The sequence below is a fragment of the Danio rerio genome, chromosome 10 (genome assembly GCF_049306965.1).
Source record: "Danio rerio strain Tuebingen ecotype United States chromosome 10, GRCz12tu, whole genome shotgun sequence".
Lineage (NCBI taxonomy): Eukaryota > Metazoa > Chordata > Actinopteri > Cypriniformes > Danionidae > Danio > Danio rerio.
Genome location: NC_133185.1, coordinates 35,856,547 through 35,877,062, shown reverse-complemented (window position 1 = coordinate 35,877,062; position 20,516 = coordinate 35,856,547). Strand labels below are relative to the sequence as shown.

General features: G+C 31.9%; 1 protein-coding gene across 4 annotated transcripts in view; it reads left to right on the top strand.

Annotated features, from left to right (window-relative positions):
- opcml (opioid binding protein/cell adhesion molecule-like) overlaps positions 1-20,516 on the top strand; it is a 408,742-nt gene that overhangs the window by 107,715 nt on the left and 280,511 nt on the right. The window contains exon 1 of one of the 4 annotated variants that reach the window (XM_073913807.1): positions 18,336-18,613. The exons of the other annotated variants lie outside the window; for them this stretch is intronic. Coding sequence (XP_073769908.1) covers positions 18,535-18,613 — 79 coding nt within the window. The 5' untranslated portion in view covers positions 18,336-18,534. Of the gene's footprint in view, positions 1-18,335; positions 18,614-20,516 lie in introns of those variants that run through there. 4 annotated transcript variants of the gene reach the window in all.

Sequence of the window (20,516 nt, the reverse complement as noted above, 5' to 3'; positions counted from 1 at the left end):
TGTTAGTCAATTAATATTGTTCCTTTCAAATGTTTATTTGCTAAAAAAAAATATGTAGTAGGTCTGAAGGATGAAGCAAATGAGACTGGAAGCCCATTTCTACCGCATGGTTAAAAAAAAAAAATGTTAAAAGGTAATTGCCTTTTTTTAATCTCATGACTCAGATAATAAAAGTCAGAATTGAGCCCTATAAAGTCAAAATTGTGAGACATAAACTCCAAAATGCGAGATATAATCTGAGGGGAAATAATTAACCCTGAAAATAATTTTCCACTCAGAATTGGAGGTTTTTAATCTGAAATTTTAAGATATAAATTATCATTCTGAAAAAAAAAAATAAATAAATAATTGGGTTGATGGCTTGCTTTAATGTGTGATTTTGAAGGTTTCCTGTTGTGTTTATATTGGATTTGTATTGGTGTAATCTTGTTAGTCTATTAGAATAGTTTTCTTTTAATTCTTTATAAACGCCTATTGGTGTTTGCTAAAATGTTATGCGTTGTGTCTGAAGGGTGAGGCAAAGGAGATTGGAAGCCCATTTCCACTATATATTCCACTGATAATAAAAGTCAAAATTGAGAGCTATGAAGTTCAAAATTGTGATACATAAGCTTCAAAATGTGAGAGAAAATAATAAACCATAAAAAATATATATATATTTTGAAGGAAAAAAGTGGTTTGAATTTGCAACTACACAACAACACTACTTAACAGATTTCCTCTCAGAATTGGAGATTTTTTAATCTGAAATTTCAAAATATAAAAGTATAATTCCTAAAAAGAAAAAAAAAAAAGTTACAGATATTAGTTACAGATGTTGTTTAGTTACAGATAAATTTGAAGGAAACCTCTTGTCCATATTTGTGATTACATTTTTTTGTGCTTGTGTTATTTGGGTTGATGGCTTGGATTATCTTGGCTTTATATTGGTGTAGTCTTCTTGTTAGTCGATTAAAATAATTTTCTTGCTTTTATTTTCAAATGTTTATTGGTGTTTGCTAAAGAAATTATGTGCTAGGTCTGAAGGCAAAGATGACAAGCCCATTTCCATTACAGAGTTAAAAAAGTAAAAAGGTAATTGCAGTTTTTTTTTTTTTATCTCATAGCTCGGATAATAAAAGTAGGAATTAAGAGCTAAAATGATAGAATTGTGACACATAAACTCCAAAATGCGAGATATAAGCTAAGGGGAAATAATAAACCATGAAATATATATTTGAAGGACATAGAAGAATAGAATTTGCAAATAAACAAAAGCAAAATCTGACAATTTTCTGACAAGTTTTTTTTTTTATCTCATAATTACATTATATCATAACTTTGAGATTTTTTTTTACAATCTCAAAGTCAGAATTATGAGACAAACTATACAATGTAAGATAAAAGCTGAGGGGAAAAAATAAACTGTCTTTTTTTTTTTTAATGGTATAAAAGCTGAGCATACAGGACATAGCGTAGGACAGTGTAATTTAAGGCAGTGCTTCTTGTCCATATCTCAGTCAGGCAGTGAAGATAACTATGATCTAAAACAAACCTGATTTTAAACACAGTGATTTTATAATATCATGACAGTTCACAGGAAGCTTCTGAGCTGGCTTATTCAAAACTAAGTCCCATTGCAATACCCCATTGTGACAATTTCACTTACTGTACATTGTTTATAGTTAGGAGTTCATAGCGTTTTCTTATGAATCTGCCTTGGAAACCTGAAAATTTATATGAAGTTCTCACTATTTTCCTTATGTTTGAGAGCCTCTCGTCTTTGTCTTTGTTGTGCGATTTGTGTTGATAGCTTGGTTTAATGTAAGAGTGAGAGTCTTTATATTGGAATTGTATTGGTTTAGTCTGCTTGTTAGTCAATTAGAAGATTGTTTATGCGCCTAGTCCTTTCTGTGAATGAAAAAAAAAAATAGATAGATAAAAGTGGATACTTTATTTTAATGGACCTTTTTAGATGTTCTGTTGATTATACTTTTCAGTTGCCTTTATATGCTAAGTACATCTCGTATATACTCTGATTATTAATATAGTCAATGTGACAGTCAACAGATTGACTAAAAAGAAGGTTTGAGAGTAAAATAATAGGTCAACTTTTTTGATGGTCGGTTTGTTGAATTTAAGTTACATTGCATCTACATGCAAACTAATTATTTTATTATTGGATTATAAGTAGACTGTTAGGTTGGGGTTTGGGTTAGTGTAAGTTGACACTTGCAAGGTTTCTTATAGTCAGTTAAATGTCTGTTGAAGGATCAGTATCGGCAGATATTAAGCAGACAGTCTACTAATACTCAAACAGACCATCAAAATAAAGTGTTACCAAATAATAAAACTTTACTCTTAGCCATGCTCTTGTTTATGTCCTTTTTAAAGTATAATATTTCATAATTTAATTGTTTGATTAGCTGACATGCAGTGGAATTAATCATCGGGTTATTAATCCTTTGTGTGTCAGTTTAAAAATAGAAAAAGTTGTTCAGGCGACAAAAATGTTTTTCAAGAATGTTCATAAAAAATAACATCTATTCCTTTTTTTCCCCCATTGATTGATATTTTATTCACATTTTACAGTAAGTTCCTCATTTTACGTATCTAAAATTCATTCACTTTCAGTATTTTAACCACTTAAATACCAGATTTCTTACATAAAGCCAGCTATTTTTGAGAAATATTGTATTTTCCATACATTAAATGTCTTGCTTTAAGAAATTAGTGTCAACAGTTTCAAAGTCTTAATTTTTTTATGGTAATAAGATAAGAGTTGTAAGAAAGTTACACTTTCCTTTTATTTTTTTTTCATGGTAAAATCATGTCATTGTTAATAACAATAAAACATTTTAAACCTTCCCATGCTTAAACAAACAAACAAAAAATAACAAAATGAATAATTACATGCTTTAAAGTGTATGCTTTATCATGAACAGATGATAAATAAATACATTATGCACAAGGGTTAAATATTCTTTTGTTGCGTAATTGCATAATTTGCTGTTGTGCTGAGCTACGTACCCGTTACATAACAACTAATATATATATCCTTATATATATCTTGTAAGTGCAGCTCTGTATCAGCGCTAACATAACATATGTTAACGTATCTTCCAGAAGCCAAAACCATATATGAAAGAGCCAAGGGGTGTAAACTGATCGGAGTAAATTGTACTTATTTTGTCTTCTAGGAAACATGTAATAATGTATGTAGCTTGTGAACAGCAGAACAAAATGAAAAACATATGATCTGTAAATAGAATAAGAAAAAATTACATATAATCTTCCACGCTAAATTTTACACCCTTCCAGCTTTTTGAATTCATTGTGTTGCCAATGCTGTCTTGTGGAGTAAACGTAAACATGTGAAATAGCTTTTTCTGTACAGTGCTAAATAAATAAAATTAATTACATGACATTTGTATGAAGCCTCTTATCTTTAAATGGCAGTATTTTGCACATCATGCAGGGGGGTGTAAACTTTTAACTAGGACTGCAATTACGCTTTTGTCTGCCAGTGTGATTGATCTCATCCTCATTTTTATTTCAGCATACACTTTTCCTATCCCCTCCAAAGATTATTCGTTAAAAGCAGTTCAACAAATGTGGTAAAACTCAGTCTGCGCTTTGTTATAAAAGCTCATATTAAAGCAAAGCATCAGGTGACATTTATATTTAGACCTTCTGTCGTTGTTTTGTTTTTTGTTTTTTATAGTCGGTGTGTTTCTCTGGCTAAAAGAGTAATATAGACGTGGCAGTGACTCAGCTTCAGGCTTTGCTTTGACCTTAACTGACACCTGCAGGCTGTGATGGAAGTCTCTTCTTTTGAAGTGTGTGTTTGTGTCAGGACTTGTGTGTCTTTCTCTCCCGATGACATTCAAATCTCATTAAATCTGAATTGTATTCTTTAATTTCTTTTGAAATATTTCTGTTTATTTTCTGTTTGCTAAAAATGTGATGTGTTATGTCTGAAGGGTGAGGCGAAGGGGACCAGAAGCTCATTTCTGCCACAGGATTTAAAATATATATTTATAAAAAAAGGGAATTGCATCTTTCTTTTCAGTCTCACATCTCAGAGAATAAAAGTCAGAGTTTAGAGTTATGAACTCAGAATTGTGAGCCAGACTATACCAAATGTGAGATATAAACACAGAAAATAAGTCAGATTGCGAACTGCTAACTCGGTATGCATTAAAAATGCAATAATAATGTGCTTTGGTCAGCAGCAATAGCTTTGTGGTTAGTGCGTCGACACATGACATTGAGATGTTCACGGCGACCTGAGTTCGAGTCCCTGATTGAGGTCCTTTGCTGACCCTTCCTCTATTTTTTTCCCCCATATTTTCCTGTCTCTAAATCTCCACTGTCCTATCACAATAAAGGTGGAAACCTCTAAAACATAATTCTACAATAATAATAATAATAATAATAATAATAATAATAATAATAATAATGTGCTTCTAACAATTCTGTCCATTTTTCTTTCAAAATTGAACGTTTAGAATTGATTTATTAGGATATAAATGTCTAATGTCTAAAGTGCATTGTGTTCTGCGACCTGATTAATGCATTGTGTTTTTCGTCCTCATTAGTAATATTGTGTTCTGTGTCCTGATTGGCTGTTGACCGTTGTCAATCATTCTCCTCCGTGCCATGTCTCCTGTACAGTACAGAATCCGTTCAGCTTGCCAAATTTACATGAATCTTCAATCGCTAACAGTGTGACTCTAAACTGCTGTACGGTATGTTTGTAAGTGTTCTCCTCAACAAACCTTAGAAGATGCTAACCATCGCACAAAAAGTTGAACTTCTGGACATGCTAAAGGAAGGTAGAAGTTATGCGAGTGTTTAAACGAGAGGGAAATTGTGAAAGTATAAATGCCTATCTGAGAGAATAGTGTAGTGAGGGGTTTTACAGCCTTAAAACATCTATAATAATTGTGAAAAAATAAAGCTGACTACTTTGCGGATTTCACCTATTGCAAGCTATTTTTACAATGTATCTACCGTGATTAATGAGGGGCCAATCTCAGAATGCAAACTCACAATCTTTTCTGTCCTTATTTGCATAATTTAGACTATTTTGAACCATTATGAGTTTAAGTTTTTATTAATCTTGAGAATATAGAGCAGGGAAGTAAGTGTCGAACAAATCACCATTTTTCTCAGAAAACATATTTCTAAAGGTGCTGTTGATGTGGAATTTTCCTCGGATTTTGGTAACATAAATAAATCCATATATGCAAAGGAAACAAATTAAATTAGTTTACAAATTATGTTATGTGTAATAAAATTAAACAACACAGGGAAAAAGTATTGAACACGTGAAGAAAGTGGGGTGTAGAAAGGCAGTGAAAGCCCAGACAGCAGCTGAAAGCTCTCAGTAGTTATTCAGCAACCCTCTGCCCTTCCACATAGTAAATTAATATTAGCTGCTTCAGTCCAACTTCTACAATAGCACGATGATGAAGATGAAACCAGAGGGGCCATTTCAGCAAGACAATGATTCAAAACACAGCAAAGGAAACTCTCAGATGCTTTCAAAGAAAGAAAATCAGGCTGTAGAATGGCTTAAATTAAATTTAAATGACTTGAATTAAATAGAAAATACTAATTAAAGATCCGATTTGATAGACGAGATCCACAGAACCATTAAGATGTTTATACTCTGTTGAAGTCTGCCTATGAGAGCTGTCTTTTAACAAAGCTGCCATCACTAAAACAGTCTTTTATATAAAGTATGCTTCAGTAGTTCAGTACTTTTTCCTTGTGTTATTTCATTGTTATTAGACACAGCTCCTTTTTCAGATTTTTATTTTGTTTGTTTTGTTTTATTTTAATGTTTGTACTGTTTGGGTTTTTACTAAAATCTGGTTCAATTCAATGTCAACAGCTCCTTTAGAAATATTATTCACAGAAAAAAAAAAATAAATAGGACATGTTCATGACTTACTTTTCCCGCTGTATCTGCAGTTCTGACTTCCTTTCGAGAGTTGTGAGTTTCTAACATGAAATTCATGTTTATAGAGTTTCTTGCAGATCTGAAGTTTTTTCTCAAAATTGGTTAAAAGTCGAAAATAAAGACACAGTTTCACAAGAGTCACAGTTTATAGACAAATGGTGAAAATTTGAGATATAATGTTTGAACGGGGGGAAAATGGTTTGAAACTTGTAATTTTGAGCTACTCTGACTTTTTAAAAATATATATTTTTGCCAATCTGTGTTAATCACAGTTATGATTACATATTAATATGAACTAGACAATCGTTTGATTAGAAATTGCAAGAAGAATCACAATTCAAAGAAGAACCATCTTCAGTTGCTTAAAACTTACAAAGTCACAATAAGGTTTAATTCAAGTAATCAATTAAAAAATCTTATTCATTTATTCTGTGGTGCAAACAAGCTTTCCTGGGAGACATTTTCAAAAACAGTATAAAATGATGAAAAAAAGAGTAGAAAAAATATGCAATATTTTGAAAGGTTATTTTTACAGGTCATTGCTGCTGGATTCAAACTTGTCTCGGCTAACAGACACTTGGATTTTGTCTGGCTTTATTTATTTATTACAGTGATAAAACTGACTACAAGCGACAGGTAAAATGAACCCATCAATCACAGACTGAGAAAGGGTCAAGAAAACTCGCATTTTTTATTTGACTATAAAGGCTCTTTGTCTTTTATGGACACTCAGGTCACCAAGTCACGTCCGCTGTCCTCTTTTTATAATATATCAACTTGGAAGGTCATAGCTTAAATGATGATAGACTAATTGTGGATAATCCTTTAAATCGATATACATTATAGATGGTCGATTAAACTTTGATACCAGATATGAGAGAAAAATAAAGCGAGCTTACTTAAGTTTATCATAACTTTTCAGTACTATTCGTAGAGAAACAGAACAGGTTTCTATGCAAAGAAACCTAATAAAAATTCAAAGTGAGCGACATACAGCGCATAAATGTACTGGGCTGTGTCCATCATAGACTACATTACTAGATCATTAATTATCTAAAATGCATTGGTATATTACTCAACTGGTACATTTAGGCTGGCTCATGAACATGCAATAAATAAATGTTAAAGGTCCCGTTAAGTGCTTTGAAATGTGCATTTTTATTTGATGTAATTCGACGTCATCTCAACTGAAAAAAAAATTTGAGAGGGCGGGACATAGTGTATCTCCTCCCAATCAAATGAGAAGCTTCTAGCAGGAGGCAGGGCATGTCAGATACTAGAGAGCATTTGATTGGTCACGATTTGATGAGAAACTGAAGAATGAGGTAACATGAAGATATTTTGTGTAGGGCTTTTTAACAGTAATTATTGTTTCAAAGCAGCTTCACAAAAGGTGCACGTTATTGCATTATAATCAAATTAAGTTAAAGTTACAATCAAATATAAGTCATTTTATACTTGCATAGTTAACCTGCATGTAGATTATGTCTATGTGTACATGTTTAATGGAGTGTATGTTTAAGAGTATGTGTTGTCCTCAAAGTTCTTGATGGTTGGCATCGTCTCATTGATTTATTTAGGCTGAAGTGACAAAGTTTACATGTTTATATATGTTTTATATATTCTAAATGCAAAGTTTGTCATTGTTTTGATGCACACTAGCTTATAGATATCCTAAAAACAAACAATACTGATACTGACATCCAAAGAACTTTATTTTAATTCCATGAGATTATGCCTTATGACAAAAAAGTTCCTAGGGCGCTTTCACACCTGTAGATATATTGTTTTGTTTCTAAACAGGGATTAAAGTTGTTACAATGTTGCTTTTTGTTTTCAGTGTGGTTTGTTTTCAACTGGCAGCATTTCTAAACAGACCAAAATAGTTAAAACAAGTCCCGTGCAAGTAAACTCTCCTCACGTTGGTCAGATGTTTATTGTTAATTTTCTGGAAGTCTGCTCAACTGTCATAGGTTGTTGTTTTAATTTACGACTATGAGCAATAAGACATTATAAGCCAAAAGGTGTGGTTCACCAGCCTTTTTTATAGGCTCATTTCGGATGTAAAAATTGATCTATTGAATCTATAAATCTATTGCCTGTCATTTATTTATTTTTTTGTAATATTTAGTCAACCTAAAACATGAACGTCATTCATTCTACACTTTTTGCAACATGTCTTTAATTAGCTTTTTTTTTTTTTTGCTCTTTTGCATTGACACTATATGTAACTTACACAAATACTTAAAGCAAAATAAAAATTTTTATGTTTGCATCCTTTTTTTGACTTCAACCTGTTTATTTATTTATTTTTTTGTTCTGTTGAACAGACAAAATGATATTCTGAAGAAACTGTAAACCTATAACCATTGACTTTCGTGGTATTTATTTATTCTAATTTATGGAAGTCAGTGGTTTAAAGGGCACCTAGGTTACTCCTTTTTTCAGATTTAATATAAGTCTTTTGCATCTTTAGAATGTGTATATAAAGTTTCAGATCAAAATACCCATCAGATTTTTCATTATACCTTTTACAAGATGCTGTTTTATACTGATTTCCAGCAGGGGGTGGTTTAGTCGTACTGCGCCTTTAAGACGAGTCTTTCCCGCCTACTGTTTCTATATGCCTCCTCCCTCAGCTGCGTCAGACAACAGACAGACTTAAAGGAAGAAGGTCTCACGTAGCGTTTGTGAGATACTACAGTAAGAACTAACCTTTACTAATCAGTATTGTGAAGTTGCATTGATGAGTCACACACACACACACACACACACACAGATACACACGCACACCGCAGATGACACACACACACAGGCAGGCAGGCATGCAGGCAGACAAACAGACAGAGCGCGCTTGGCTTAGTTAAGGCTAACCTCAAGTACTGTGTGGATATCTGTTATGCTAATGTACAAAATAAACCTGATTTAACTTCCACAAACCGGGATTGAAGCGTCTTCTTTTATAATTGTTCTGACACGCGGCTATGCTGATGAAGTAAAGCTGAAGTAAAGTGCTGTAATTAATTACACACATACTCTGTTTTAAAACACTATAAACATGTGAAACTCACTCTTAATCACATTTGATGATGTTTGCTGATCCTACCGAACAGAACAGACCTTTTATTCCCGGTTGCTTTGCGTATGTCTGCCTGGTCTTGTTGACATATACACGTGACTACCGGAACATGTTAATGCGCGCAGCTGTCAATCAATTCGGTGGGCGGGGGGATCACACACCTACGTAATGGTGTGATCGATTTAAAAACAGCTCTAATTGGCCGACCCTTTTTTTTGTAGTTAAATTGAAAAAAAAGGACTGGATGTGTTCATATCACCCCAGTATGACGGTCTATACACTATACCAACACACAGATCTGTCCAAACAGCTTGAAAAGTAGATTTTTTACCATAGGTGCCCTATAAACTTTCCTCAAATATATTATTTTGTGTAAAGAAAAACTGTAAAGTTTGTGTAAAGAAACTCCTAAAGGTCTGGAACCAATTGAGTCTGAGTAGATAGTGATTAAAGATTAGGTAAGTTTATTTATATAGCACATTTCATACACCATGTTAATTCAAAGTGCTTTACATAAACATGAATAAAATAGACAAGTATAAGAAAATGAAACAGAGTAACAGTGATTAAAAACAGATTAAAATGTTTTAAAACATGTTTTAAAAAAATCAAAAAAAGAAAAGAAAGACATAATAGTGAAATCTGTGGGACGTAGCACAGTGCTCGTTCAGTAAAGGCACAGCTAAACAGATGTGTTTTCATTCTTGATTTGAATGTGCCTAATGCTGGAGCACATCTGATCTTTTTTGGAAGCTGATTCCAGGAGTACGGGGCATAGTAGCTGAAGGCCGATTCACCCTGCTTTGACTAAACTTGACTGAATTTCTAATTTACTTGATCCTACTGACCTGAGTGATCTGTTAGTGATCTGCTAGGCCATTTAGTAATTTATAGACAAGAAATAATACTTTAAAATCTATCCTGAAGTAACTGAGAGCCAGTGTAAAGACCTGAGGACAGCTGTGATGTGCTCTGATTTCCTGGTTGTGGTCAAAATGCTGGTCAGCAGCTTTCTGGATGAGTTGCAACTGTCTGACTGAGGTCCCATTTACACTAATGCATTTTAGTTTGAAAATGCATAAGTTTTGCTATGGTTACGCCATCCGTCCACACTACGCCAGAATTTTCATTCTAAAAAGCTGCTTCTCCATCTCAGTGTGGATGGGGGAAAACGGAGACATCTGAAAACGAAGGAGGGGCTGTAGACATTTGCATGTCTGATTGAGGGTTTTCCACAATATTAAGTATCCTTAAGTATTGTGGAAATATTAGTTTTCCACAATATTAAGTATATTAGTGCATGCCAGAGTGTGTATGTCTGTGTGTGTGTATGGTCACATGATGTGCGTTTTCTCCATTTTAATCTGGATGGAGAGCTGTTCAGAAACGCTGGGTGAAACGCTAGTGTGGACGCGGATCGTTTTCATTTTAAAACGCCGTTTTTAAACTAAGACGCACTAGTGTAAACGGGGCCTGAGTTTTTAGGGAGGCCAGTGAGGAATCCATTACAGTAATCCACCCTGCTGGTGATAAAAACATGAACAAGCTTCTTACTGGAAACAAAGCATCTAATTCATGCAATGTTTTTGAGATGATATTCAAAAAATATATCTGGCACATGCCCTTTGGACGGTCTCTGCACGGGCCTGTTTCTGGAGACCGATTGGCTGGCTGCCCGGTCGATCGTTCAGCCAGTCAGTCGGAAGGACGGTCGCTCCACAGCGGCCTCCGGCGGCTTTTCACGCGAGAACAGTGCGGGCGCGAATGACGCGCGCTCCCGAGAGGCGTTCGAGACGCGAAAAAGCGTGCACAGCGGCCTCTCGCGGATCCGCGAAAACAAAAACTGCTTGAGTACGTCACTTCCAGGACATATTTCGCAGTCTGCAGAAACGTCCGTGGGGCTACGTTTCCACAATGAGCCCGGGTTGGCTCATTTAGGTACTTAATTAGATCTGAATGTACATTTTTGGATAAAACTTAAATTCCACATTTGGTTCCCAGCATTAGTGAATAGTCAGTTTGTTGAAACAGACATGCCTAATATAAACATACACTATAAGATACAGGCTTATGTCTGGTTTAAGAAGCAGAAGTTCCTTCTTTGTAAGCGTCCTGACTGTGGAGGAAGCCTGAACTCTGTCACCTCTTCAGATGGTTTTGGCTGTGATTCCTCCTTCCCAGAGGTTTAGCGTCTGTGTCAGGCTGATCCTCCAGTGCCGGCGGATGTAAACCCCACTGCGCACTGCAAGAGCCGAGAAGAACAGACTCTGTTCCTCAAACTTTCTTCTAGCTGGCATGTTACTCTGTGTCACTTACAGCCCGAGGCTTGTTCTGAAGGCAGTGGAGGCTTAGAGCTTTCAGACAGAACAGGTAGATTTTGCATTTCACAGGAATGCATGTCATTTCAACACCTTTATTTTTATTTATTTAGTTTATCTAGTTTCGTTGTAAGTTAATGACAAATAATTTGCTTATTATACAGTATTTGAACTTGTAAGATAAGACATTTAAAGTAGTTTGCACCTAACGTTTGAAGTACTTCAGAATTTATGTTTAATAAATTCAGAATTTGTTTAATTCAGAATGTAACAGGTATAATAAATTATTGTGTTAGTTATTATTTTTAAACCTGTTTTGATGATGCATACTGTACATAATACTACATGTGCAACAAATAAATATTTGCTTTAAAGTTTATAATTTAATAAATTTAATATGTATAATGCAAAATGCAAATCTGAAGACACAATTATTAGCCCTGTTGTAAAATTTCAAATATTTTAAAAATATTTGGCAAGTGTTGTTTAATGGGGAGTTTTATTCAACACATTTTTAAACACAAGTTTTAACATCCATCCATCCATCCGTCTGTCAATCCATCCATTCTATTATTGCATCCATCCATCCGTTCATCTGTTCGTCTAATTATTGCCTCTATTCATCCATCCAATTATTCCATCCATCCGTCCGTTCATCTTTCAATCCATCCATTCTACTATTGCATCCATCTGTCCTTTCATCCATCCATCCAATTATAGCATCCACCCATCCATCCATCAATCCAACTGTTTCATCCATCCGTCCATCCATCTTTTAATTCTTCTATTATTGCATCTACCTGTCCATCTGTCCATTCTATTATTCCATTTGTCGATTCTATTATTTCATCCATCCATTCGTCTATTCTATTATTCCTTCGTCTATTCTTTAAGTCCACCTGTCCATCCGTTCATTCTATTATTTCATCCATCTATTCTATTATTCAACCTGTCTATTCTTTTTTTCCCCATTTGTCTATTCTATGATTCCATCCATCTATTCTATTATTCAATCCGTTCATTCTTTAAGGTCATCCATCAATCCGTCCATTTTATTATTCCATCCATCCATTCTATTATTCCATCCATCCGTCTAACCATTTTATTATTCCATCTGTTCATCTGTCCATTCTATTACTCCATCCATCCATTCTAGTATTCCATTTGTCCATTTTATAATTCCACCCGTCCATGCTATTATCCATCCATCCAAAATATAATAAGGAATACTGTGAAAATCCCTTTGCTCTTTTAAACATCATTTGGGAAATATTTCTCCCAAAAAATTTGGCAGGACTAATAATTTTGTCTTTGATGGTATAATTTATTAAAATGAATTATTAAAAAACTTTTTTTTCACATTTTAAAGAATGATTTATACATTTTACATCTAATGGTTTAAAATTGATCATATGAATATAATAAACACCAATAAATGATATAGGGAAAAGAGCAATAGTTACAATACAGCAAATGTCACATTACTACTAGCCTAATTGAACTTTCTCCTAACTCATACATTTTAATAACCAATACATTATTTATAATACATTTGTTCATACATTTCTATCATAACTCATACATTATAATAAGCAGTGCATTATTTATAACTCATTTATTAAAATACAAGTGTATAACATAGTATTTACATATAAATATAAACCGGCAAAATAATAACAAAAAAGCATGGCATATGATTGTAATAAATGATAAGAATTTATGTTATGCATATAATTATTTACACCTGTAAAATGTATGAATATGCTTATTATGCATATTTTATACCATTACATAATTTTATGGATTTTATTTGTTTGTTGTTTGTTTGTTTGCTTGCTTTCTTTATGTAGCACATTTAAAAACAACAAATGTTGACCAAAGTGCTTTACAAAACAACCAACACACAAAATCCATTCTTGTATTTTAATCTATACTTTAAATTATTCATGCTTATTAAATAATACATTTATATCAGTAATATAATAATTAATGCTTTATGTAATACTTTTACATTGTATTTTTGCATCTTACAGTGTACTTTTGCATCTTAGTGGAGGTTTTGTTTTTAAAAATTGCTATTATAAAAAGTTATAATGCTTCCTTATTCTCTCACTTGTGTTGTCATGTATTGCACTAGGCTGTATTATCTTTAGCACTTTTCAGCATAGCAGTTCATTCCACCCAGTAACAAATAACAAGCCTCCCTGCGGCCTAAAACCCCCAAAAAAGAAGTCCCGAGCCGCCTCGCCATCCAGCGCAGAGTGCAACAGCTGTGTTGTGTCGCTTCTGCGCTGCTATTTTGATTTCTGTCCCCATTTTCTCTTTATCACACTTTGATAAGGTCACCCCACGCTGTCACCCGCTTTAACAAACTCCATTTACTTTCCACTGCAATGCTATTATCTCTATAAGATGTTGTCTGACAGACAGTAAACCTGCACAGAGAAACTCATCATTTTGCTGTTTGGGAATCAAACCTTCCTCGTTCATGTTGCTGTTTTGTCCTCTTAACTCTGAAAATGGTCAATTTTAGATGCCTTCTTGAGATTTGTAATCTGCCATGTTTGCCGGGCAGGCTGAATGAGAACACGAGTGCATGGTTAACTACTTCTGAATGCTAGATCTCAAGAAAGACTTGTGTTTGTGTATGTGAGTGTTTGTAGTTATATTATTAGTTCTGCGCACCTCATTACTATCACAGATTTTGTCATTGTTATTATTGTGCTCCTCTGTGATAACATACAATTTAATGGCTAAATCAATGTTGTTCTACGCTGTAATGTTCCAATGCATTTTGGAGATCCTACTCCACCCCAGCTTCACCCCAGCTCCACCTCTGTTTAGATCTGCTACAGGGGTTATATGCATATTATGTTTGCAGCCCAGTGTACTATATTCTCAGACTGCATGTCTATGAATATCCTCTCAGTAGCAAGTGTCGGTTCTTGCTCTATCATAGTAAACAAAGCAGCAGCAGCAGTGTAGCAGATCTATTCCACCAAGACCAAACACATTAACATTGCCAAATACATATTCATTACCACATTAAATCTCTCTGAGAGTTGTCTTGACAGAAAATAAACATATACAGATAAAAAAAGCCTGTGTTGGTGCTTCATAAACCTTATAAATTGAAATAATGACTTTGAAAATAAAACTAAATATTAATTATAATATTCTTACCTGTAATCCATAGCCCCTGTATGTTTATTTTATTTTATTTAATTTTTTATTTGTTTTATTAAATTTTTTTTTCAAATTTACTTTAATTACCTTTTATTTTAATGAAAAAATATATTTTATTTTGTTTTATTTAATTTAATTTTAATCTTTAAATGTAATTTTATTTACTTTATTTTTGAAATTTAATTACATTTTATTTTAATAAAAATATTTTCTTTAATTTTGTTTTGTGTTTAAGTCTAAAAGTCATTTATTTTAGCAATACCAACATGTACTGAATGCTCTTTAGAGAGAAAAAGAAATCCAAAAAATTTAAAAAATAAAATTTTTTAAAGCAGAATCGGAATCACTAAAATTAAACGATACTCAACCCTATAGTGCTCAACAGCAAAAAGAAAGTAAAAAATTGGAACAAGTGCATAAGTGAATAACCGGTGAGAACATTTTCATTTTTGCGTGACTATCCATTCATTTTATATATATATATATATATATATATATATATATATATATATATATATATATATATATATATATATATATATATATATATATTTATTTATTTTTATTTTATTTATTTATTTATTTTTTTATTCAGAGAACCTTGTCATTATCACAGATTTGATTATGGCATGCAGCATTTTTGCTCTATTGAAACAGAACTCAATGATTTACCAGAAAGAAATGTCAGCGGCAAGAAAAGCAGCAGCAATTTCAATCAAGCCACCTATGGTTAGCCAATTGTCACACACTGTATTTTTGGAATTTTTCCCTATTCATTTAGGACGCAGGAACGGTGCTGTGCAAATCATTGGCTGTTGTTTATATGCCGTTGTGTTCCTCCCAGACTGGGGCATGTTTGTACACAAAGTATTATTGTGTACCGAGGTGTGAAAAAGTAAACATTACACTGCCACTTTCCAAGGCAAAGAGCAATCTCATTAAATCTCAAACGCACAGACCTCTTATCCAAGAATCCATCGCCATTCCTTCACCCGATCGCCGGAGCGTGAATATGGTTTAACGGTGTGTTAATGTGTGGAGGTGTGTGGGGAATCATTACAGCCTACAGGTCTTTGACCAGGTTTAGTATAATGCCATGTAAATCAGCAACTGTGGGATTGGCAGACAGTGCTGTTAATGGGGAGTTTACATTTACATTTACATTTAGTCATTTAGCAGACGCTTTTATCCAAAGCGACTTACAAATGAGGACAAGGAAGCAATTTACACAACTAAGAGCAACAATGAATAAGTACTAAAGGCAAGTTTCAGGTCTGTAAAGTCTAAGAAGGGAAGTGTTAGTAGTTTTTTTTTTTTTTTTTTTTTTTTTTTTTTGTACAATTAGTGTGATATTCAAAGAGGCAATTGCAGATTAAGCTTCATCCCTTCATTCATCTTCCCATAATGGAGAAGCAGAATGGAGGAATTGGTAATAGTTATTAGAAATGGTTGTTGTTCCCTTGCCTATTTTGCAGTAATAATAATAATAATAATAATAATAATAATAATAATAATAATAATAATAATAATAATAATAATAATAATAATATTTATTATTATTATTATTATTATTATTATTATTATTATTATTATTATTATTATTATTATTAATGTTAACACTATTAGTACTACCAATAATAATAATAACAACAACAACAACAACAACAATAATAATAATAATAATAATAATAATAATTATTATTATTATTATTATTATTATTATTTTTTTTTTTTTATTATCATGATTATTATTATCATTATTATTATTATTATTATTATTATTATTATTATTATTATTATTATTATTATTATAGTTCAGTTTTTTGGTTTCTGTAGTTTGTCGTTGTTTGTTTTTTTTGTATTGATTTCTATCCTATTTTTTATCGACTGTATCTAATGTAGGTTGTTTTAGTTTATATTGAAACTAAAAGAAAGTGAGACTAAAATAAACATTTTATGAATTATCAATTAATTTGAAACATTAAGTTTTCAGGAAGAAGCTGAGAAGATATTGCTTTGACCTTGTTATTAAACTGACAAATGAATTTGATAGTTAACTGTCATTTGTGTGTGATTCAAACTGCAACAGATTTAATACCCGTGTAAACATGTTATAATGGGATTTAAAACAGCATTGACATGACATTGTGTATAATTTAAAATACAAAAATGTATACATACATACAGTATATAAAAATAATACATACTTGCTTATTTGTGTATTATTATTTATTATTCATGTATTCTCTTATTTGTAACTGAGATTTTTGTCAGCATTAACTACATTGAGTAATTCTATTTATTTATATGTTGGTTTGTTTTTGTTTGTTGTTTTAGTTTATTTATTTATTTGATTTGTTCATTTGTTTGTTTGTTTATAGTGCATTTCGTTCATTTATAGTAGATTATGGCTTGTTTGTTTATAGTACTTTGTTATATCATTTACACAATATTTCCCCCTAATTATATCACAAATTGATGCTTTGAAATTGTATTTTATTTTTTTATATTAGTTTTTGTATTTTAATAAAACATTGTGTATTATGCAAACATATCAAACCAACAAACAAATATTTATTTCAGCTAGCTCACCGAGTGTCTTCCTTTCTTTGCAGTTTGATTTACATTAGCATAACTAAATCTAAAATAAATAAAATATCAATAATTTTACACAAAATCAATCAAACAAAAAGACAGACATATAAAAACAGAAAGATAAAAGGATTACTAAACTTTAAGTTGGGAATTACAAATGTTGTTGTTGTTGTAGTTTTAGATGTTGTAGTTGTAGTATTAGCTGTAGTAGTAGCAGTAGTATTTGTTATTGTAGTTGCAATTGTAGTAGGGGTAGTAGTAGTAATAGTAGTTGTTTTAGTTGTTATAGTAGCAGTAGTCGTTGTTGTTATTGTTGTAGTTGCAGTAGTACAGTAGTTATAGTATTTGTTGTTGTAATTGTAGTAGTAGTAGTTGTTGTAGTTGTTGTAGAAGTAGTAGTAGTTTTAGTAGTAGTTTTTGTTGTTGTAATTGTAGTAGTGGTAGTTGTATTATTATTATTATTAGTAGTAGTAGTAGTAATAGTCGTAGTAGTAGTTGTAGCAAAAGCAGTTGTAGTATTAGATGTAGTAGTACTAATTGTAGTTGTTGTAGTAATTGTAGTTGTACTTGTAGTTGTACTACTACTACTACTACTACTACTACCACCATGACTACTAGTAGTAGTATAGCAATTGACAGAATAATTGGGGGTTCATTTTGCTGTGGCAACCTCTGATGAAGTAGGAAATAAGCTAAAGGAAAGTTAGCTAGTGAGTGACTAATAATAATAATAATAATAATAATAATAATAATAATAATAATAATAATAATAATTCAAATACAAACTACCGTACACTGTCAAAAATATTGGTTGCCTTAAATATTTAAGCTGAATCAAATTAACCTTATGAGGCATTTGAACTTACAATTATTATATATTAAAACAGCTTGTGTAACTTCTCAAATTAATTTAGAACATGATTAATGTAGTTTAATTGATTACAATGAACTAAAACATGCTGTCATGACTAATTAATCATGTATATTTTTTACAGTGTAGTTACCTAATGACATTAAAACACAATGGCTGTTAATGAGTGGATTATTATAAAGAATTGAGTCTTTTAAACTTCATCCCAGTCATTTATAACGGGGAATAAGACAGAACTAATTGTCTGTAGTAAATCAGTGGTGTTTTCCCTCGTCTAAGTGTTTAATGTTTTATATCACTAACTTACCCACTGTGTGAACTGAAGACCACTTTTTTACTGTCAATTATTAGAGCACTGTGATAGATATGCTGGATAGCGGTGTGCAAATACATTTCTTTGAATGAAAACACCTTCAGCCGTGTATCATCTAACACATCGCTTCATGAGTGATCCTCCTGCAGATACAAATCAATCTCGATTTCGCATGCACTAATCGGCGATAACGAGTCTGCATGAGAGTCTGAACTGACAAATATGATGCTGATTTGTAATTTATCTGACTGCATGGAAATATGGTACAACTGGAAATGTGGATATTTTAACATAGCAACAGGTAACTGAGCGTCCTCTAAAAATATGTTTAACATGAATTTAACAACTAAGGAGTTAATGATTGATTTTATTTGATTTTGTTTTGTTTAATAATAATATATTTATCTATTTTTAAACCTATTTGATGAAAGTTATTGTGGTTTGAGTTTAAACTAAGAATGTGAGAAATGCTGACATTTTCAGTTCCAATAATTTAGTTTCCATGGAGAGGTTAAAGACTTTTCTTAGACTGACAAATGTTTTGGATATTCAGTTGTATTTTGTCTGCAGTTCATGCCTTAGTTTTTTTTTATTTTTATTTTTTATAATGGCATTTATATCATCTTTAACAAGAAAATCATCAGTGTGCGCACATCTAAATTTCTTAAAGACAGGTTGTTTATCAAGCGAGATACAATTGAAAAAAAAAAAAAAAAATCAGCACGCTGCCATTTTAGCTTTTAAAAACAAATTGAAACCCAGTACTGAGAAACATTTATACACACTTATTCACAAACATAGACTACTGCAAATTTAGCTTATTCAATTCACTTACTGTATACTGCCTGTCTTTGCACTGTTGAGGGACACCAGAACTGTGAGTGGACAGTGCTAACCACTGACCCGTCGTGTCACCCCAGGTTAAAGCGTTGTCAAAATAAATTTGTTTTCAAGAGCTAAAGTGACACTTTTTCATTTATATCATCTTTAGCAACATTTACTGTGCATAATGTACATGCTTGCCTTCGTACTTAATTGGTTATTTAGTAAGGTTTTTATGTGACATATTTGTTATCATTAGCCACATTTTGTCAATATTTTAATGTAGTAGTTTTTAAGTTGTGTAATATTTTTTAACTAACTTTATTAACCAATATATAATTTAAAATGGATTTTTATTTAGTTTTTCCAAAAGATTTTAGTTTTTGTAATTTATTTTTTTATTTATTTAGCCATTAATATAATGTACTAAATAATTATCTCCTGTGATGCTTTATTTAATTACATTTTATCTTAATATTTTTTTTATTTTTAATGAAATTTTATTTTATTTTATTTATTATTTTATTCTGTTTTATTTGATTTAATTTAATTTAATTTTCAGTGTTTGGTACTACCAAGTAATTACAAGGCTGTTTTGTTTTTAGCATGTTATTTTCTGTGTAAACAAGTCTAAATATCATTTATTTTAGCAATACTAACATTTACGAAATGGTCTTTATTTTATTTATTTTATTTTTAACTGATGTTTTTAAATCATCATAACTTAAAAAATACCATAAATTAATAAGTTACAATGTTAGTGGATTTATATAAACATTTATAATATAATATAATATAATATAATATAATATAATATAATATAATATAATATAATATAATATAATATAATGTAGGTGACAGGGTGGCTCAGAGGTTAGCACTGTCCCCTCACAGCAGGAAGTTTGCTGGTTTAAGTCCCGGCTGGGTCAGTTGGCATTTCTGTGTGGAGTTTACATGTTCTCTCCGTGTTTGCATGGATTTCCTCCGGGTGATCTGGTTTCCTCCACAGCATAAAGACATGCGCTATAGGTGAACTAAATAAACTAAATTGACCATAGTGTATGCATGTGCATGTGAGAGTCTATGGTTTTTTCCCAGTACTGGGTTGCACCTGGAAGGGCATCCACTTTGTAAAACATGGTAGAAAAGTTGGCGGTTCATGAATAAAGGGACTAAGCTGAAGAAAAATGAATGAATAATATAATATCATATCATATATCATATCATACAAATTATAAAAATATTTATTTTAGCTAGTTGGCTAACATAAACAAACACATAAGCTCATTAAACCATATCAAAACAAACAGAAATCTGAAAATGTTCAAAATATTCTAAGATTAAAATCTATTTATCAAGAGTTAAAATTTCAGACACTGCAA